At 51.1% G+C, this 17,535-nt stretch overlaps 1 protein-coding gene across 2 annotated transcripts in view; it reads left to right on the top strand.

The window, feature by feature from the left end:
* Window positions 1–17,535, top strand: part of Sdk2 (sidekick cell adhesion molecule 2) — a 98,068-nt gene that overhangs the window by 19,150 nt on the left and 61,383 nt on the right. For both annotated transcript variants that reach the window (XM_090350214.1, XM_090350213.1), the window contains exons 4-13: window positions 665–776; window positions 1,890–2,080; window positions 2,160–2,243; window positions 4,191–4,385; window positions 4,581–4,697; window positions 6,602–6,769; window positions 8,245–8,347; window positions 15,684–15,860; window positions 16,142–16,278; window positions 17,035–17,182. In XM_090350214.1, coding sequence (XP_090206340.1) covers window positions 665–776; window positions 1,890–2,080; window positions 2,160–2,243; window positions 4,191–4,385; window positions 4,581–4,697; window positions 6,602–6,769; window positions 8,245–8,347; window positions 15,684–15,860; window positions 16,142–16,278; window positions 17,035–17,182 — 1,432 coding nt within the window. The remainder of the gene's footprint in view (window positions 1–664; window positions 777–1,889; window positions 2,081–2,159; window positions 2,244–4,190; window positions 4,386–4,580; window positions 4,698–6,601; window positions 6,770–8,244; window positions 8,348–15,683; window positions 15,861–16,141; window positions 16,279–17,034; window positions 17,183–17,535) is intronic.

Genomic DNA, 17,535 nt, shown 5'->3' with positions numbered 1-17,535 from the left:
CCTCCCTTCTCCTTTCTTCTTTCCTCCTTCCTTTCTTCCTTTTTCCTACCTTCTTCACATCTTCCTTCTTCATTTCTTTCTTCTTTCCTTCTTTTTTCCTTCCTTTTTCCCCTCCCTCCCTCCTTTTTTCTTCTTCTTTCATTCCCTCCCTCTTTTCCTTCTTCCCTTCTCCCTCCCTCACTTCCTTTCTCCTTCCTTCCTTTCTTCCTCCAGTCTCTGCCTCTGTCTCTACATGGCTTCTCCTCTCATGTCTGTGTCTCGGTTTCCCTCTTCTCACACATGAGAACAATGGCCACATCAAGTCTAGAGCCTATGAACTCGCCCGCTGTGGCTTCCGGCAAGCTACATCCATCCACAGTGTCCGTACTTCCAGCTGACATGGATTTGTGAGAGAGGACAGCTCACTCTGGAGAGTTTGCACTCTGGTGACAGACAGTGAGCTAGTTAATGACAAGGTACACTGAGGCAGGAGGAAGCATGGAAAGGCAGGACAAGCAGATGATGCAGGAAGGGCTGAGGGGGAAGTGGGGGTCCCAGGTAACTGGCCAGCGGTACAGCCGCTGCCTTCACCCCACGAAGACAAAGCCCTCATGTGGCATCGGTCTGGCTAGGTAGGGTGAGGTTTCTGGTCTCTGCCACCAGCTGACCTCTGACTTCTCCACAGACGTCGGAGGCCCCGCTGACCCCATCGCGCCAACTATCATCATCCCGCCCAGGAACACCAGCGTAGTGACAGGGACCTCGGAGGTGACCTTGGAGTGTGTGGCCAATGCCAGGTGGGTGACACAGGGCAGGTGTCTCCCACATATACATCACCCAGAGAGGGCAAGCAACCTTCCCACAGTCACCCAGCTGACCAAGCACAGAGCCAAGACGCAAGGCCCAAGCTCTCTGAGCCGCCGTGGACCTGAATCCCTCCCCTGAACCTGACACCCACCTGACCTGACCTGCCTAACTACCCCACAGAGGGCAACAGTTGCCGCCAGAGGGGAGTCAGGTGAAGAATCCACAGCCCAGGGGTTCTGGAAAGTGGGTGTCTTGTCCCAGTTTCTGAACACACATTCCATGGAGACCAGGTTTCATATGAGCATAGGAGAGACAGCTAAGATGCCTGTATCAGGCCTTGAGAGGCCCTGCAGAAGAGAGCTTTCCTAACATCCTCAAGATCTGGGAAGCTCTGTGTCAGGCCCCACTGGGCTGACATGGTTCTGAGGTTGGAAGAGGTGGGGTTAGACTCACCCCAACATTTTCTCCTTACTCCCTCTCTCCCTATGCTGATATTGGGTCACTAGTGAAGCTTAAACTCAGAGCCAGAGCTCTGTCCTTTAGCTTTCTCACTCAAGTCTGGTGCTCATCCACTTGAGCCATAACTCCACTCCTGGCTTTTTGGTGATTCATTAGAGATAAAAGTCTCAGCATTTTTACCACATCTGACTTTGAACCGCGGTCCCCAGTTCTCAGTCTCCTGAGTAGCTAGGATTGTAGGCCTAGCCTTTGCTCTCTTAAAACTTGGAGGAGAGGGCCTGTCTGTCCATCCATCCTTATTTCCTGTCTCCAGATTTTAGTATGTGACATTCCTGTGGTCACATCCTGGCCTATGGGCAGAGGGGGGTGCAGTACCCAGGGAGGAGAGAATTGGGACCAGGGTTCTCACTGTTTCCAGCCAGGGTTCCGAGCACCCTGCACTAGTACACTTCCCCTGCCCCACTACACTAGGTGGGCACAGTTCCCTCGCTTTACAGATGGGAAAACTGAGGCCCAGAACCCTTGGGGAACTTGCCCCAGAGTTTGCACCCAAGGAGTGGGGTAGGAGCAGGTGAGGGGACCAGCCATGTTCACCCCACCCACCAAGGCCTTGCACGGAACCCGCCCCCTTTCCACGCTCTCAGACCCCTGATCAAGCTGCAGGTGGTGTGGAAGAAGGACGGGGTGCCGGTCTTGAGTGGCATCAGCGACTTCAACCGCCGACTCACCATCACCAACCCCACCGTCAGCGACTCGGGCTACTACGAGTGCGAGGCAGCGCTTCGGAGCAGCAGCGTGCGCCCTGTGGCCCGGGGCGCCTACCTCTCTGTGCTAGGTGAGCTGAGGGGGATGGGGGGCCGCTAGATCACAGGGAACACGGCACTGATCCCCTCCCCTCCTCCATCCCCCTGCAGAGCCGCCCCAGTTCACCAAGGAGCCCGAGAGGCACGTCACAGCAGAGATGGAGAAAGTGGTGGACATTCCTTGCCGGGCCAAAGGTAACACGGCAGGCTGAGCCTTGCAGCAGACATCAGACTGGCTGAGAGCAGGAGGCCCGGGAAAGCAACCAATTACCATCCTCTCAGACTCAAGTCAACCCTAGTTACTACGGCTGGAGGGTGAACCCAAATGACCGTAATTTCAAGACAGGTGACGGACCCAAATTGCCGGTCACTTGTGAGTGGTAGACTCCCAAATGTCAGAACTCCGAGGCCTGGGTGTGTCATGTCTCTGCAACTCTGTGCCCAGGGCTCCATCTCCTAACCCCTGGGGTCACGGGTGTAGAAAATTACTGCTTTTCCCATCCAGGCCTCCCTCCTTTAGACTCTGCTGATTGGGGAAGGAAGGCCAGGGAAATATAGCCTGGGCAAGAGAGGAAACAGCATGGCAGATGCCTTCTGAGGCCCCACTGAGAAGGCAGAGGCCCTGGCTGGTCACGAGCGCCTTCGGAAGGGCTGTCCCTGTGCCTCTGTTGCTTCCTGGGCCTGGGAGTAAGAATAAATCAAAGAGCCAAATCCCTCCTAGTTTAGAACTTCTTTTCATGACTGTGTGTATGGCTTGAACTTGGGGCCTCAAGCTATTACACTCACAGCTGGCGTTCTGCCACTTGAGCCACGCCTCCCATGTAGGATTTTGCTGGCCAACTGGAGATTCTTCTCAACCTCAACCCTCAAAGCTCAGCCTCCTGAGTTGCTAGTATTACAGACGTGAGCCACAGCACCCGGCTTAGAACTTTGAGGTCCTGCAAAGCAGAGGAGCAAACTGGTAGGCTAATTGAGATGACCACTTTCATCTCATGGAAAATGCCAAGGGTCAGGAGATGCCTTGTTAATTATGCACCACTACGAAAGAAAAGAGGCTGCCAATTAATTGACCACACGCCGTCTATTGCCAGACACAACCCGAGCTCCAAGATGTACATTGTAGGATGGATGACATTAGGCCTCCCCTGATGACAGGGTGCAGGATCACAGGGAGGGAGGGTGCGGGTTGGGGGAGGGAAGGGCTGGAGCCGTGGGGTGCCCCTCTGCTACTATGCGGACCTCTTGGGGATGTCACATTTGGGCAGAGACCAAGGGAAGGAGAGCCAGGGAGCCCTGTCCACCTCTGTTACAGCCCATAGAAGAAGCCCATGCAGGGGCCTCCTGGGGACAGTGGGGCCTCCTGAGGACAGTGGCTCCTCTGCCTGCTCCCCAACACAGACCAGTTTGGAAACCAAGCCTCCACTTGGAGGTTTCTACAGTACATGGAAAATAATAATCATAATTTGGCCAGGCACTCATGGCTCAGGTCTGTAATCATAGCTATTGGGAAGGCTGAGCAAGGGAAGATGGAGACTGGAGGCCAGCCTAGAGGAAATGTTCTCAAGACCTCTTCTGAACTCAAAGCTGGAATGCATTGTAGAAGGCTGGGGACTGGGGGCTCACAGTTACAGGCTGGGCTGGGCAGAGTAGCCTGTGGGACTCCCCTTCAGTGGAAGACACTGAATGTGGTGATGCATGCCTGCCATCTTGGCCATGACAGGACGCCTAAAGTAGACAGATTGAGGTCCAGGTCCATTCCTGTGCAGAAAGTGAGACCCTATCCTGAAAACATCCAGTACAAAACAGGGAGGGAGGTGTGGCTCTGTGACAGAGCACCTGCCTAGCAAGGCTAAGGCACTGAAGTCAAACCCCAGGACCGCTACTAATTGATTAATTAATTAACTTTAATACGTGTGCAATCCAGCAATTGCAAGGTAGACTGGCCTCCAATCTTTCCATTTTCCTGGAATTTGAGAATTGTCGATCTAAAAGCATCCTCCTCCTCTCCCTAAACTGGAAGTCACACTTCTTCTGAGAAATTTCTAGAAAGCAGAACCCCGCAGGGTCTCCCTGGCACAGGTTGGGGTGGGGAGGGAGGTGGGCGCCTGAGGAGAGTTCACAGCCTCCCCGCTCCTCACACAGGTGTGCCATTCCCCTCCATCACCTGGTACAAGGATGCGGTGGTGGTGGAGGTGGAGAAGCTGAGCCGATTCCGGCAGCGGGGCGATGGCAGCCTGCAGATCAGTGGCCTGGTGCCCGACGACACCGGAATGTTTCAGTGCTTCGCCCGCAATGCGGCCGGCGAGGTCCAGACCTCCACCTACTTGGCTGTCACCAGTAAGTGGGTCCCATCCTTGAATCTAGAGGGCTGCTGCCCCGGCTCAGCACCTGAGTGCCCAGGGCCCTTGGGAGCCACATGCAGGCCTAGCCTGAGGTCTCAGAGCCTGGTGGCACCAGCTTTCACACCCACAGAGCTGCCTCCTAGGTTCTGGCCAGCGTGGTCTGACTATCTGTCTGTCTGTCTGTCTGTAGGTATTGCCCCCAACATCACCAGGGGCCCCCTGGACAGCACAGTGATTGACGGCATGTCGGTGGTCCTGGCATGTGAGACCTCGGGGGCTCCCCGGCCGGCTATCACTTGGCAGAAAGGTAGATGGAATGGACATTCGGGGGGAGGCGACAAGAGTTGTCTATGACAATCCTCAGAACTAACTTCAGGAGCCAGCCCTGGGGGTTCTCCAAGTCCTGTGGAAAAGGCACACTGCACAACCCAGGAGGTACACATCCCAGTACCCACCCCAGTGTGCAAGGCCGGCTGCCTTTCCTGGACTCGAGGTCCAGCTCTGCATCTTCCAAGAGCCGCCATGTCCTTGGAGACAGTTTTGCTGGTGTTGTTTTGGCAGTTCTCAGGTTTGAACGCGGGTCGTCCTACTTGCCTCTAGCCCTTTAGGCTCTAGTTTTATTTTCAAGGTAGCATCTCGCCGCCCCCGCCCCTCATACCCGGCTGACCACGATCCTGCTGTTTATAACTCAATCTTCCTATTCATTTTCCCATGATACCCGGGATGACGCGCGGCACACGGTCCTGTGCCCAGCTTTTTTCTGTGGAGATGGCGGAGGGCGAGATGTTCTCCAGAACTCTGGGGTTTTTTTGCCCATGTTGACCTGATCTCAGCCTCCCGCAGAGCTGGGAGGACAGATGTGTGCTATCATGCTCAGCTACTGAGTGAGCTGGGGTGGCAGGGGGTGGGTTCTCAGGAACAGTTCTCGTCTGCTGGCCTTGAGCCCCCATCCTCCTCATCTCAGCCTTCCCAGCGGGGAGGATTATGGGCATGAGCTGTGCGCCAGGCTTGAGGGAATGAAGGAGAGTTGTAGACTGGGGTATCTTGCAGTGGCAGGGAGCCTGGATGGTAGCATGCATTTAGAAGCCTTGCCTGTGCCTGGGGCATCTCATGAGGACTAAGAAATGGGGGGGCCTGTGGTAATGAGCACTATGGGGGTGATTGTCAGTAAGAGCCAGAGCTGCCCACCAGCACCCACTGCCCCAGGTGCTTCCTCCTTCCATCTGAGCCCCACCGCCACCCATGTGATGTGCGCATGCGCCTGTACACCCTCCTACCAGCCTCGGCTCGGTGTCCCCCCAGCGAGCTCCAGAGTTTTCACGTGGTCCCCAACTGTTTCCCTAGGGACCCCCACAAGAGCCTGACATACAGCAGTGCCCCATAAATACTTCTGGAACGGAAGCAGGCGCTGAGCCAGAATCCAGAGATGAGCATCGGACACTTCCCTGGCTCAGTGTGCCACATACGTGTGCAAATGCACACACTTGGCCTGCAGCTCACATGTGGACTTGCTCTGCACAGCTGCAGAACCTGCGTCCTATCTCTCCCCTCTCTCTCCTCTCCCTCCGTCCTCTCCCCATCCCTGTGTTATCTCTCCATCTCTAGCATGCCCTCTCTTACCCCTTTGTCTTTCTCCCACCCTTTACCTGTTTCTCCCTCCCTTTCTCTCACTCCCTTCCTTGGTCTCTCTTGTTTTCTCCATGTCTTCCTATCTCTCTGAATCTATCTTGCTCTCTGTTTCTTTCTCTCTGTGTATCTCTCTTACTCTTCATCCCTTTAACCCTCACTCTCCCTGCTTTCCTGTCTCTCTGCCTGTCCCCCCCTCTCTCGCTGTCTCTCTCTCTCTCTCCCTGTCTCTCTCTCTCTTACACACACACACACACACACACACACACACACACACACACACACACAGCCAGGCCCCCCAGTCTCCCTGTCCCCCTGCGTGAGGCCTGTTCTACATGTCCACTGTCTCTCCCCACTCCACTCTTCACCCCTCCCTTCCACCCCATCCATCACTGTTCTGGATCCCCAGAAGGTGACTTTCCTGTCCTGTCCGGTGGCAGGATGCCCATCCCCACCTCATCAGGCTGTCTCCTGCCTGATCCAGGGCAGGCCGGGCTGCTGCCTCTGCCCTCCCCAAACAGGGAGCAGTGGTGTCTGGGGGAGCGGGGGTGTCAGGGAGCTGATCCCCCCACCATGTCGCCGCAGGGGAACGCATCCTGGCCAGTGGCTCTGTGCAGCTGCCACGCTTCACGCTGCTGGAGTCGGGCAGCCTGCTGGTCAGCCCCACGCACCTCTCCGATGCTGGCACCTACACCTGCTTGGCCACCAACTCCCGAGGTGTGGACGAGGCCTCTGCAGACCTGGTGGTGTGGGGTGAGTGTCATGGCTGGGGCTCTGCTCTTCCCTGGGTGCCCAGGTCATGGGACACAGCAGGGCTCTTCCAATCAGGGGGACAATGACAAATGAATTCAGAGGACAGGGGCCGGGAGGCCAGGGCCTCCTGGCCAGGGTCAGGCCACCGGCCTGCGGAGGGCGAGCCTTCAACCACCTGGGAGCCAACTTGAGAGAACGCGGGAGACCCACAGCGCTGACTTGGTTTATTTTAGAATAGGGATCAGCATATTTTTTTTTCTGCCGTAGGCCAGCTAGTAAATATTTTTGGCTTTGTGGGCCAGACAGCCTCTGTCACCACTACTCTAGAAAGTTCTGTGCTGCAGGGAAGCCAGAAACAGGGCTGGACCCTATGGGTGAGGCCTTGTTCCTAGAAGCTCATTTACTCAACAGCCACTTGCCAGAAGGGGAGTGGGGGAGGGAGCAGACCTGGAATGAGATGTTTGTGCTGCTTGAAGGGGTGTCTCGCCCTGGACAGGCCCAGGGCCCCCTGTCCAGGCTAAGTCCAGGGGCCTGATCAGCAATAATTAGCCCTGTTCACCTGGCTGGCTCTGGCAATAGGCCCCGGCCACCCTCAGCTTTGTTTCTCTGTCCCTTACATCCCTTCATTTCTGAGTGATGAGTCTCTTCCCAGAAGCACCTGGTACTTTGTAATCCTTCTGGAATATTCCTTTTTTTTTTCTTCATTTGTTGGTACTGGGTTTTGAACTCAGGGCCTCATGCTTGGAGTTCTCTTGGCTGTTTTTAAAAGCTTGAGATTGATACTCTACCACTTAAACTATAACTCCACTTCCAGATATTTTGCCAGTTAACTGGAAATAATGCTCTCACAGACTTTCCAGCCCATAGAGGCCTCAGACTGTGATCTTCAGATCTCAGCTTACTGAGTAGCTAGGATTATAGGTATAACCTTTTCTGGGTTGGTTGGTTTGTTTGACTCTCTGTGTGTATGTGTGTGTGTGTGTGTGTGTGTGTGTGTGTGTGTGTTCCCGTGCCAATCCTGGGACTTGAATTCAGGGTATTGTCCCTGCCCAGACTGGCTTTGAACTGCAATCCTCAGATCCCAACCTCCTGAGTAGCTAGAATTGCAAGGGTGAGCCACCACAGCCTAACTTTTACTGTTTTTCTATGTCCTGGTACCAGGACTTAAATTCAGGGCCTCATGCTGTTGCTCAGCTTTTCTGATCACAGCTGGCACTTCACTGGTTGATGATACATGGAGTCCTGCAGATTCTTCCCAGGCTGGCTTCAAACCTCCATCCTCCAGGTCCCAGCTTTCTGAGTTCTAGGGTTACTGGCATCCTCTGGACCTTCTCTGTAGTAGCCATGCCTTGTACAGCTCCGGCCGACACTCAGCATCCAGGCACAGGGCCTGAATCATGGAGGATATGTTGCTCCCACTCACCCAAGCTCTTCAGGCCATCTCCTGCTCACCACGCCATCCACCTGTCTTACAGCTCGAACTCGCATCACCAAGCCCCCACAGGACCAGAGCGTCATCAAAGGGACACAGGCCTCCATGGTGTGCGGAGTGACCCACGACCCCCGAGTGACCATCAGGTACTCAATTGCTCCAGATGAGAGGAGAAGGGAGAGCCAGAAGAGTAGCAGGCTGCATGTAGACCAGCAGCCACTGCACAGGAGGTGGATGTGGCCACTGGGAGGGAGGTGGCCACAGAACGGTAGGTGTGGCCCCAGAAAGTGGGTGTGGCCACATAGACGTGGGTGTGGCCACAGTGAGGTGGGTGTACCCCTGGGGCCTGGCCTCACCCTTGGGGGCCATTAACTGGGCCAGGAGCAGGACTGAGATGGTGCCCAGGATGCTGACTAAGCAAATACCTGAGAGCTGAGCTACTTGGGGCTGAGTTGAGGAAGGCCAAGTGGGACCTGGAAAAGGGGAGGGGATTTAGGGAAGGAGGAGAAAGAGGAGAGAAGAGAAAAAGAATGGAGAGATGCAAGGGAAAGGCATTGAGAATGGAAGCCCCTGATAGTTTGTTCTCTGTGACCTGAGACCTGGCTGTAAGTTTGTCACAATTTAGACCCTCCAGTTAACCACACAGACAGCTCTTCAGGTCTTATTTTAATATTCCCAGAAGACTGTTCTGTCCTCATGGGGCTGAGGCAGGAGGCGGTCCCAAGAGGTGACCTCCAAGAGGGGTATGGCAGGGGATACCCTCCACCCGTGGGAAGCTGAGACCTGGGCACAGGACTTGGCCTTCAGGAACTCAGTTCTGTTCAGGATGCCAATGCAGAAGCTTCGGACAGGAGCAGCCAAGAAAGGTGTAAATGCCAGGACGTGCCCAAGCTCGGGTAGGGATACCCTGACAACACACCCCACCCCACCCCATGAAGGATGGAGCTGGGAGGGTAGTGTTCCTTGGTTCATTCCTATGAACTCCAGAAAGGCCAATAAACAAATATGACTTATTTAGCAGTGGGGATTCCCACCATATGCTGCTTTACCCAATGGGCTATACCCCTGGCACACACTGGGCTTGGAGACTGGAAGGGCTACTGGGCCTCTTAGAGAAATGGCCTCCCCTAGGCTTCAAAAGGCAATCAGATCCTGGGGCGCCATCTGGTGGTCATTGAGAGGAGGTCAGCGTGCAGACAAACTGACCACACTACAGCTTTCATAATGGACTCTGGGGTTTGGCCAACACTAATTTTCACCCCACATTGAGAAACCTCTCATTCAACATTAACCTTTAGGACAAATATTACACCCACCAACCCAAATGGCTGATCTATCAGCCAGTGGCAGATTATATAGATTATGCTCAATCTTGGGCTTATTTCATCATTATCACCATCATCATCATCATATCCTAAGTTTGAATAGGCTGTGAGTCTCAGTAGCTACACTTTTAGCTGCATGAAGTAAAAAATTATATAGCAATGAAACAAAGCTATGTTCATTCAGTCACACTTTTTTCTTTTTGTTTTCTTTTTTGTTCACACATGGGGCTTGAACTCAGGGCCTGGATAGTGCTGGACTTCTTTTGCTCAAGGCTGGCATTCTACCACTTGAGCCACAGTACCACTTCTGGCTTTTTCTGAGTAGTTTTATTGGAGATAAGAGTCTCACAGACTTTCCTGTCTGAGCCATTTCAGATTTCAGTCTCCTGAGTCGTTAGTATTACAGGTGTGAGTCACCGGCACCCAGGCAGTAACACTTTAAACCAATACTTTTTTTGCCAGTCCTGGGGCTTGAACTCAAGTCCTGGGCACTGGCCTTGAGCTTTCTCAAGGCTAGCACTCTACCAGTTGAGTCACAGCACCACTTCTGGCTTTTTTCTATGTATGTGGTACCAAAGAATCCCAGGGCTTCATGCATGCTAGACATGCACTCTACCACTAGGCCAAACTCCTGGCCCTAAACCGATACTTTGTAAGTATTGTCCACTTTGGTTTGGGAAAGGCTTCATATGAGTTTTAGTTTGCTTCCACTAATTCTTGGAGACCCAAAGGATTCAGAATTCTCTTGTTCTCTCTGTTCATTCTCAAGGGTGCCCCAGAACAACCTGCAAATGGCAGCTTTCTCTCCTGCCTTCCTGTATGGGGTCCTTTCCATTAAAATTTACCACTAGAACAACCTTTATATGATGGGAAGAAAGCCGGGCACCAGAGATTCATGCCTGTAATCCTAGCTACTCAGGAGGCAGAAATCTGAGGATCAAAGTTCGAATCCAGCCCAGGCAGAAAAGTCCCCATTGAGACTAATCTCCAGTTAACCACTCAAAATACTAGAAGTGGACTGTGATTCAAAGTAGTAGAGTGCTAGCCTTGAGCAAAAGAGCTCAGAGACAGCGCCCAGTCCCTGAGTTCAAGCCTCACAACCAACCAAAAAAAAAAAAAAGATGGAAATGGAGAAAAGAATTGGTTTTCTCACCCCCTTTCCCAAATTGGTTGTCAGTGCCCAAAGCCAGACCTAGGTCTGTATCTCCCCTCCAGGCCAGTCTAGTTGGGGGGGGGGGCGGGAAGCTTCTATCCTCCATCTTCCTGAGGTAAATTGGAAGTGAGGGAGATCTCAACAGTTTCAAAGCTCTGGGGGGTTCTAATATGTGTCCAGGATATAGAACCTGTTCTAGGTTGAGTGTAGCGGCAATCACCTGTAATCCCAGCTACTCAGGAGTCAGGGGTAGGATTTTCATCTGAGGCCAACTCAGACAAAAGCATGAGACCCTGTCTGGAAAAACAAACTAAAAGAAAGAAAAAACAAACCGACTGGAGATGTGGTAAAGTATTTGCCTAGCAAGCACAAGGCCTTGAGTTCAATCCCTCTTCTAGGGCAGGAGGGAGGGAGGAAGAAAGGAAATATAGCTACAGAACACACCAAGATCCCCTGAGCAGACAACCTAGAAAGGATGGAACAACCAGGTAGCACGTTAATGCTGGCCACTCGATCCTGAGTGACACAGTCTCACTCAGAGGTGAGACTCCAGGGGTTGAGGGACAGGGGCTGGTGTAAAAAAGATCCCAAAACAACACTTCCATTTGGTATCCAGGCCCAAATCCAGGCCAAGTCTCAAACAGTCTGCTTTCGCATTATTAATATTAATAGGAACAGTTTATTTTTTATTATACAATGAGCTTGTTATATTTTAGGAAGATAACATAGAAAATATAGCTAAGCAAAAAGTTGATAGTAAAGAGAAACAGAACTATGCATAATCAAGAATAATATTGGGGTGCCATTTTTGAAAAGAACTAGAAATGTACCTTTCCTTAACTTGCATCTTCCTTTCAAATCCTATTGTGCCTTCCTCCCATGTCAATTAATTAATTAGGTGTGTGTGTGTGTGTGTGTGTGTGTGTGTGTGTGTGTGTGTGTATGTGTTGGTACTGGGGTTGGAATGCAGAGCCAGGGTAGTCTACCTCCGCTTTCCAGCTCAGAACCAGTGTTCTACGACTTGAGGGGCAGCTCCACTTCAGCCTTTTGGTAGTTAATTGAACAGGAGCTTTCCTAGCTTTGAACAGTGATGCTCAGATCTCAGCCTCCTGAGTAGCTAGGGTTACAGGTAGGAGCTATCAGCATCTAGTCTATTTTCTTTTCTTTTCTTTTTTAACTTTTATTTATGAAAAGGAAATAAGACTATGTTTAGTCTTGCAAGAAACCATCCATCCTGTCTCTGGGAGAGTGGTACTTTCTGTCTCCCCCCACCCCTCCACCCCACCCCCTGCCACCAGCCATGAATTAGCATGCGCTCCCAAGCCACGACCAGTATTGTCACAGTTCTGTAAGTTCAATAGCCCAACCATTCAGTGCCTCCTGGCTGCTCTCTTTTTGCCTCTCCCTCGTGACAGACTGTGCAGTGTCTTTTCCTAGACTATTTGCCTTCCTCTCTACGTGTCTGCCTTGGGGAGGTGTCTGTCTGTCAAGGCCTTGAGCCCACTTTTCAGTGAAGATGTTTGTTTTCATAGGGTTCGCTTTTCGGCTCTCTAGATACTTTGGATAACAGTACTTTATCAGATATTGGTTGTGCAAACATTTTTTTTCTCCTCCCAGTCTGTGGCTTTTCTTTTTATTCTCTCGACAGTATCTAGAAGAAGAGCAGAAGTTTTTAATTTTAGCCAAATCTGGCTTCTCAGTTCCTCCTTCCATGCTTCCTTTGGTACTGGATCTGAGGAATCAGCATCAAATGCAAAGTCCTCTAGACTTTTCTGTTATCCTCCAGGATTTGTAGACCCTTGCATCTTACATCTGGCTTTGTGAGCTGTTGTGGATTAATTTTGGGAGGAGTTAATGATTTTTACATGTAGATATCCTGTTGTCCTTGCACTTTTTGTTGAAAGAACTTTAATTTTATTTCTCTCCCTCTCTTCTTTTTTCTGTTTTACATTTTTGTTTTGTTTTCGTGTCACCAATTCATTGGGGACAGACAAGGTCATCACACTGTTTCTGTCACGTATAACTGTTTTAAGCTTTGAAAGTAGGTAGCATCTCTATCACCATTGCTCAGCTCCACTTCGAAAAAATACAAAAGCAAGCCAAGGACCATGTGTCAACCAGTGGGCCTAGTGCTGTGTCAATAAAACTTTATTTGCAGTCAAGCAGTGGGCAATACTTCAATGACAGCCCTCCCCACCCCCACTGTAGACTATCCCCCATTCTAGATTTGGCTAGCAACTTTCCAGGGCTATTAACTTCTTCTTCTGTCCCCCTATCTTTCTAATTAGATCCTAGGACCCACTACTTAGATTCGAATTCAGCGGCTTTGGCACAGGGACTTCCAAGTCAGAGATAGATGCTTTCTAAAGCACCACATCTCAAAGCCAAGAAAGCCTGCACCACAGATGGTCCTTAAGCAGAAATTCGCTGTCTGCAACTAAATTTGCTTTTAAGGAAAATCCAGCCCATCCCACAAATACAAGCAAGTCCAATACTTTTCTAGATAAAGATGTGGATGGAAGGTGATTACTGCTGTATGTTTGTAAATATGTATTAAGAGGCATAAAAATTAACTCACTTCCTTGAGGAAGTGCTTTGGAAAGCATGTAAACATAAGGATGTTCATCAGAGCATGAACTAGAGTAGCAGAAGAAAGGCACTAAACTGCTCCTCCACCATTAAGTAGCCAATTAAATGGCAAGATAACTATATTTAAAACACCCTGCCTTCAATTTTTTTAAAGTGCATTAATCACGCTTTTAAAAGAATATGGGGTGTTTTGTTGAGAGGAAAAAGATGGGTGTCGGCATGTGGCTGGATGTATACATGCATGTGTGAATGTGTAGATGGATAGTTGGGTGGGTGGGTAGATGAATGGATGGATGGTGCTTGGAGGATGGTTGGAGACTGAATGGAAGTACTAGTTGGTCTATGATTGGATGATGGGAGATAGATGAATACATGCATGATAGATGAAAGGTGGATGATATATGGACTGATGGATAGATGATGGATGGATGGATGGATGGATGGATGGATGGATGGATGGATGATGACTGAATGGCTGGCTGATTGGCTGAGTAGATAGAAGGATAGACAGATAAATGGATGGATAATAGTTAAATGGGTAAGTGGGTGGGCAAAAGGGTGGTGGATGGATACATGTATGTAAGAGGCATGGGTGAATGTACAAATAGATATAGGAATGAATGCAGAGAAGGAAAGAGAAGGGAATGGAGGGAGAGAAAGAGACCAAGAGTAGAAGGGTAGGAGAGCTGGATGGATAGATGATGGATGGAGGGTTGGATGATAGATGATAGATGGATGGATAGGTAAGTGGATGAATAGATGGTGAATGGTTGGATGGATGGATGGATGGATGGACAGATAGTTGTGATAGATGGATGAGTGGGTAAGTAAATGGATGATGGATGGATAAATAGATGACGGATGGATAAGTGAATGAATGGATAGTAGATGGATGGACACATGGATGGAATCATAAATGATAGCACATGGTTATCCAGGTAGATAGTAAGTTGCTAGAATCATTGACGTAACTCTGCCATGTTAAGGAAAATCCTGGAGCTTGACTTCTAGTGACCAGTTTCCATGTTTTACGCACTATGGAAGTATTTTCTAGTAGCTCCACAATTTTATAGCAAAACTGAGTCACAGCAGGGTTAAATAACCTCACCTGAGATCACAAAGCTGGAAAGTTGCAGAGGCAGACTACAGCCTGGGCTTCTGACTCCAGAACTGTAGCACTAAAATCTACCACCTGTCTGTCCACACAGGGAAGAAGAGTCTGGAAGGTAGACATAGACGCATGTTATCACAGTTCCTAGTGCTGGAAAGTTGTCCATGTTTCCTTTATCTTTTACTCCCCTCCCCCTTATTTTATTTTTTTCTTGTCTATAATTTCTGTGTCGTAATGGTATTTTGTTTTTAAACTCAGGTTTAGAATGTCACAGAATCATTGTTGCAGGTAATCTCTAACTCCAGAGAGTTCTAAGAGCCTGCAGCTGGTTCCCCCCACCCTGTCTCCTGGGGGATAGGGGTGGAGGCACCTCACTCACCATGAATAAGACCCAGGATCACCTGTACACCACTTCCACAGAGCTGGAAGGCCCTTGGAGTGTGCCAGTGATAATGACTGTGCCATGATAATGACTATATTTACTCCAGGACAATCCCAGAGGAGGTTTTCTCATTGTTGGGCCCTAGCACATGTGTAATTTCTCAAGTCCCACTTTGTACAGACTGGCCAAAACAAAAGCGATGGTAAGGACACAAAAGTCATTGTGTCACAAAGTCGCATTGATCTAATGATCTTCCTCCTAAAACTAATTCAAGTGGTAGAGTTCTAGCCTTGAGAAAGTCCAAGGATGGTGCTCAGGCCCTGAGTTCAAGCCCCAGGACTGGCAAGAAAAAGAAAGAAAAGAAAAGAAAAGAAAAGAAAAGAAAAGAAAAGAAAAGAAAAGAAAAGAAAGAAAGAAAGAAAGAAAGAGGGAGGGAGGGAAGAAGGGAGGGAGGGAGGGAAGAAGGGAGGGAGGGAGGGAAGGAGGGAGGGAGGAAGGGAGGGAAGGAGGGAAGGAGGGAGGGATGAAGGAAGAAAGGAAGGAAAAGAAAACTAATTCCAAACACGGTCTGTGCAGAAACTTTCTGTTCTTACGCCAGCTCTGGCCTGGCTAGGTGGCCATAACTCCTGACCAAAAGCTTTGACCCAGACCTGAACCAATGGTATAAATGACCTATAGGGGTTTACTGTGTTCGCACTGGTGGACAGTGTGCCCTGCCATGGGAATGAGGGATGGCCAGGCTCTCCACCCCCACCTGCCCTTCACCAGGCCAAGTTTCTGGCCTAGCCAAAACCATTTCCAGAAAGCCCCAGTGTATTGCTCCCGAGCTCCCGCCTGTCTTGGGTGCTCTCTTCCCAGGGCAAGCCTTGGATGAGACCCACCCTGGGACCTCCCTTTATTTCCTGGCTCTTCTCCCTTATAGACATGTGTGGGAGAAGGACGGGGCCACCCTGGCCGTAGAGAACAATCCCCGCATCCGCCTGGACAAGAACGGCTCCCTGCATGTCTCCCAGACGTGGTCAGGGGACATCGGCACCTATACCTGCAGGGTGCTCTCGGCTGGTGGCAATGACTCCCGAAGCGCCCACCTGCGAGTCAGGTAAGGACAAAGGGGGCAATGGCACCGGGATGGCTCAGAGCCAGCCAGGGCAAAGCAATGGCACCGAGATGGCTCGGCTGGCTTCTTTTTGTCAGCACCCAGGGCCATATATGATCAGGCGTATCCAGCTCATTCACCACAAGCCCTAAGCGTCCTTCATAATGCTCAGCTCAGTGAGGATCAGGAGCAGGGTCTGAGCAAGAATTAGACTAGAGGGAAGAATCTCTGGGTGAACAGTGGAAGGCCATGTTCTGTGGCCCCTTCACTCCCGTCTCTTCCAGGCAGCTGCCCCACGCCCCAGAGCACCCTGCGGCGATGCTCAGCGAGGTGGAGAGGCGAGCCATCAACCTGACATGGGCCAAGCCCTTCGACGGCAACAGCCCCCTGATCCGCTACATCCTAGAGATGTCAGAGAACAGTAAGGACCCCTCTGTCACCTCCTGTACCCTGCTCAGTGCTGACACATGGTTCAAGTCAGTGCTGGGCTGGAGTTGCAATGTCCTCCCACCCCCAGTCCTGGGCCTCTGAGCAGATCCTGCCCCACCCCACAGCCCAGCTTTCTCCCCAGGGAGGACAGCAGCCTCCACCTGTCCCATACCTCTCAGCTGCTGCTTAATGCTGGGCCAGACTCAGCAGCTACAGCAACAGCAGCAGCAGTTATGAATTCCAAAAGTACTAAGAATAATCTGATTGGCCCGGTGTGGTGGCTCACGCCTGTAATCCTAGCTACTCAGGAGGCTGAGATGTAAGGATTCTGGTTCAAAGCCCAGCCTGGGCACAAAAGACGAGACTCTTATCTCCAATTAATCACTAGAAAACAGGAAGTGGGGCTGTGGCCCAGGGTTAGGGTGGTACGCTTAAGCTGAAGAGCTCAAGGACAGTGCCCAGGCCCAGAGTTCAAGCCCCATGACCCAGACCTCCTCAAAAGACAAAAGCAGCTCAGGTCCCATGAGCCCTTGCTCCCTCCCAGCTCCCTCCAGCTCCTGGATCACATAGGCTCATGAGACCTAGGAAAGTGATACACATGGCAGCCCTTACTGGGTTAAGTGGAAAGAGCAAGGCACTCACTCTCCTGCCAGTGTAACCCCCTTCTGAGACTGCAGGGTGGGAATCCTGTCCCAGCCAGCTCTCCACCCCCCTCCTCTCCCCTCCTCCCTCTCCCCTGTGTCTGCAGATGCTCCCTGGACCATCCTGCTGGCCAGCGTGGATCCTGAAGCCACTTCAGTGATGGTCAAAAATTTGGTCCCAGCACGATCCTACCAGTTCCGTCTTTGTGCCGTCAACGATGTCGGGAGAGGACAGTTTAGCAGGGATACTGACAGGTGAATGGGGGATCTGACACACCATCTGGGGCAGGAGCTACTGGAGACACTGCCTGTCTTGGACCTAGCATGAAGAGCAGGGCTGAGCTGCAGTGTAAGTCCTGGCTGGGTGCCATTCGGTCCAATGACCTGTCTCCCTGTAGAATGGGGATGCTAACGCTTACAAGGATATAAGAGGGATTAAGTAAGATGCCCCAGGCAGAGCACTATAAACAAAACATGGTGTGTGGTAAGCATAAACCAGCTCCTGAAATGCCTGTTAATGATGCACTGTGTAAATTCAAAGACCTTACTTCCTTGTGCTTTCCAGCCATCCAGGTAGTTCTAGAGAGTTGTAGGGCCTTCTCAGGTTT

This window comes from Megascapheus bottae, chromosome 17 (genome assembly GCF_031878675.1).
Source record: "Megascapheus bottae isolate mThoBot1 chromosome 17, mThoBot2.hap1, whole genome shotgun sequence".
NCBI classification, from domain to species: Eukaryota; Metazoa; Chordata; class Mammalia; order Rodentia; family Geomyidae; genus Megascapheus; species Megascapheus bottae.
The sequence above is the reverse complement of the archived record's forward strand: the minus strand, read 5'-3'. Positions and strand labels throughout refer to the sequence as shown.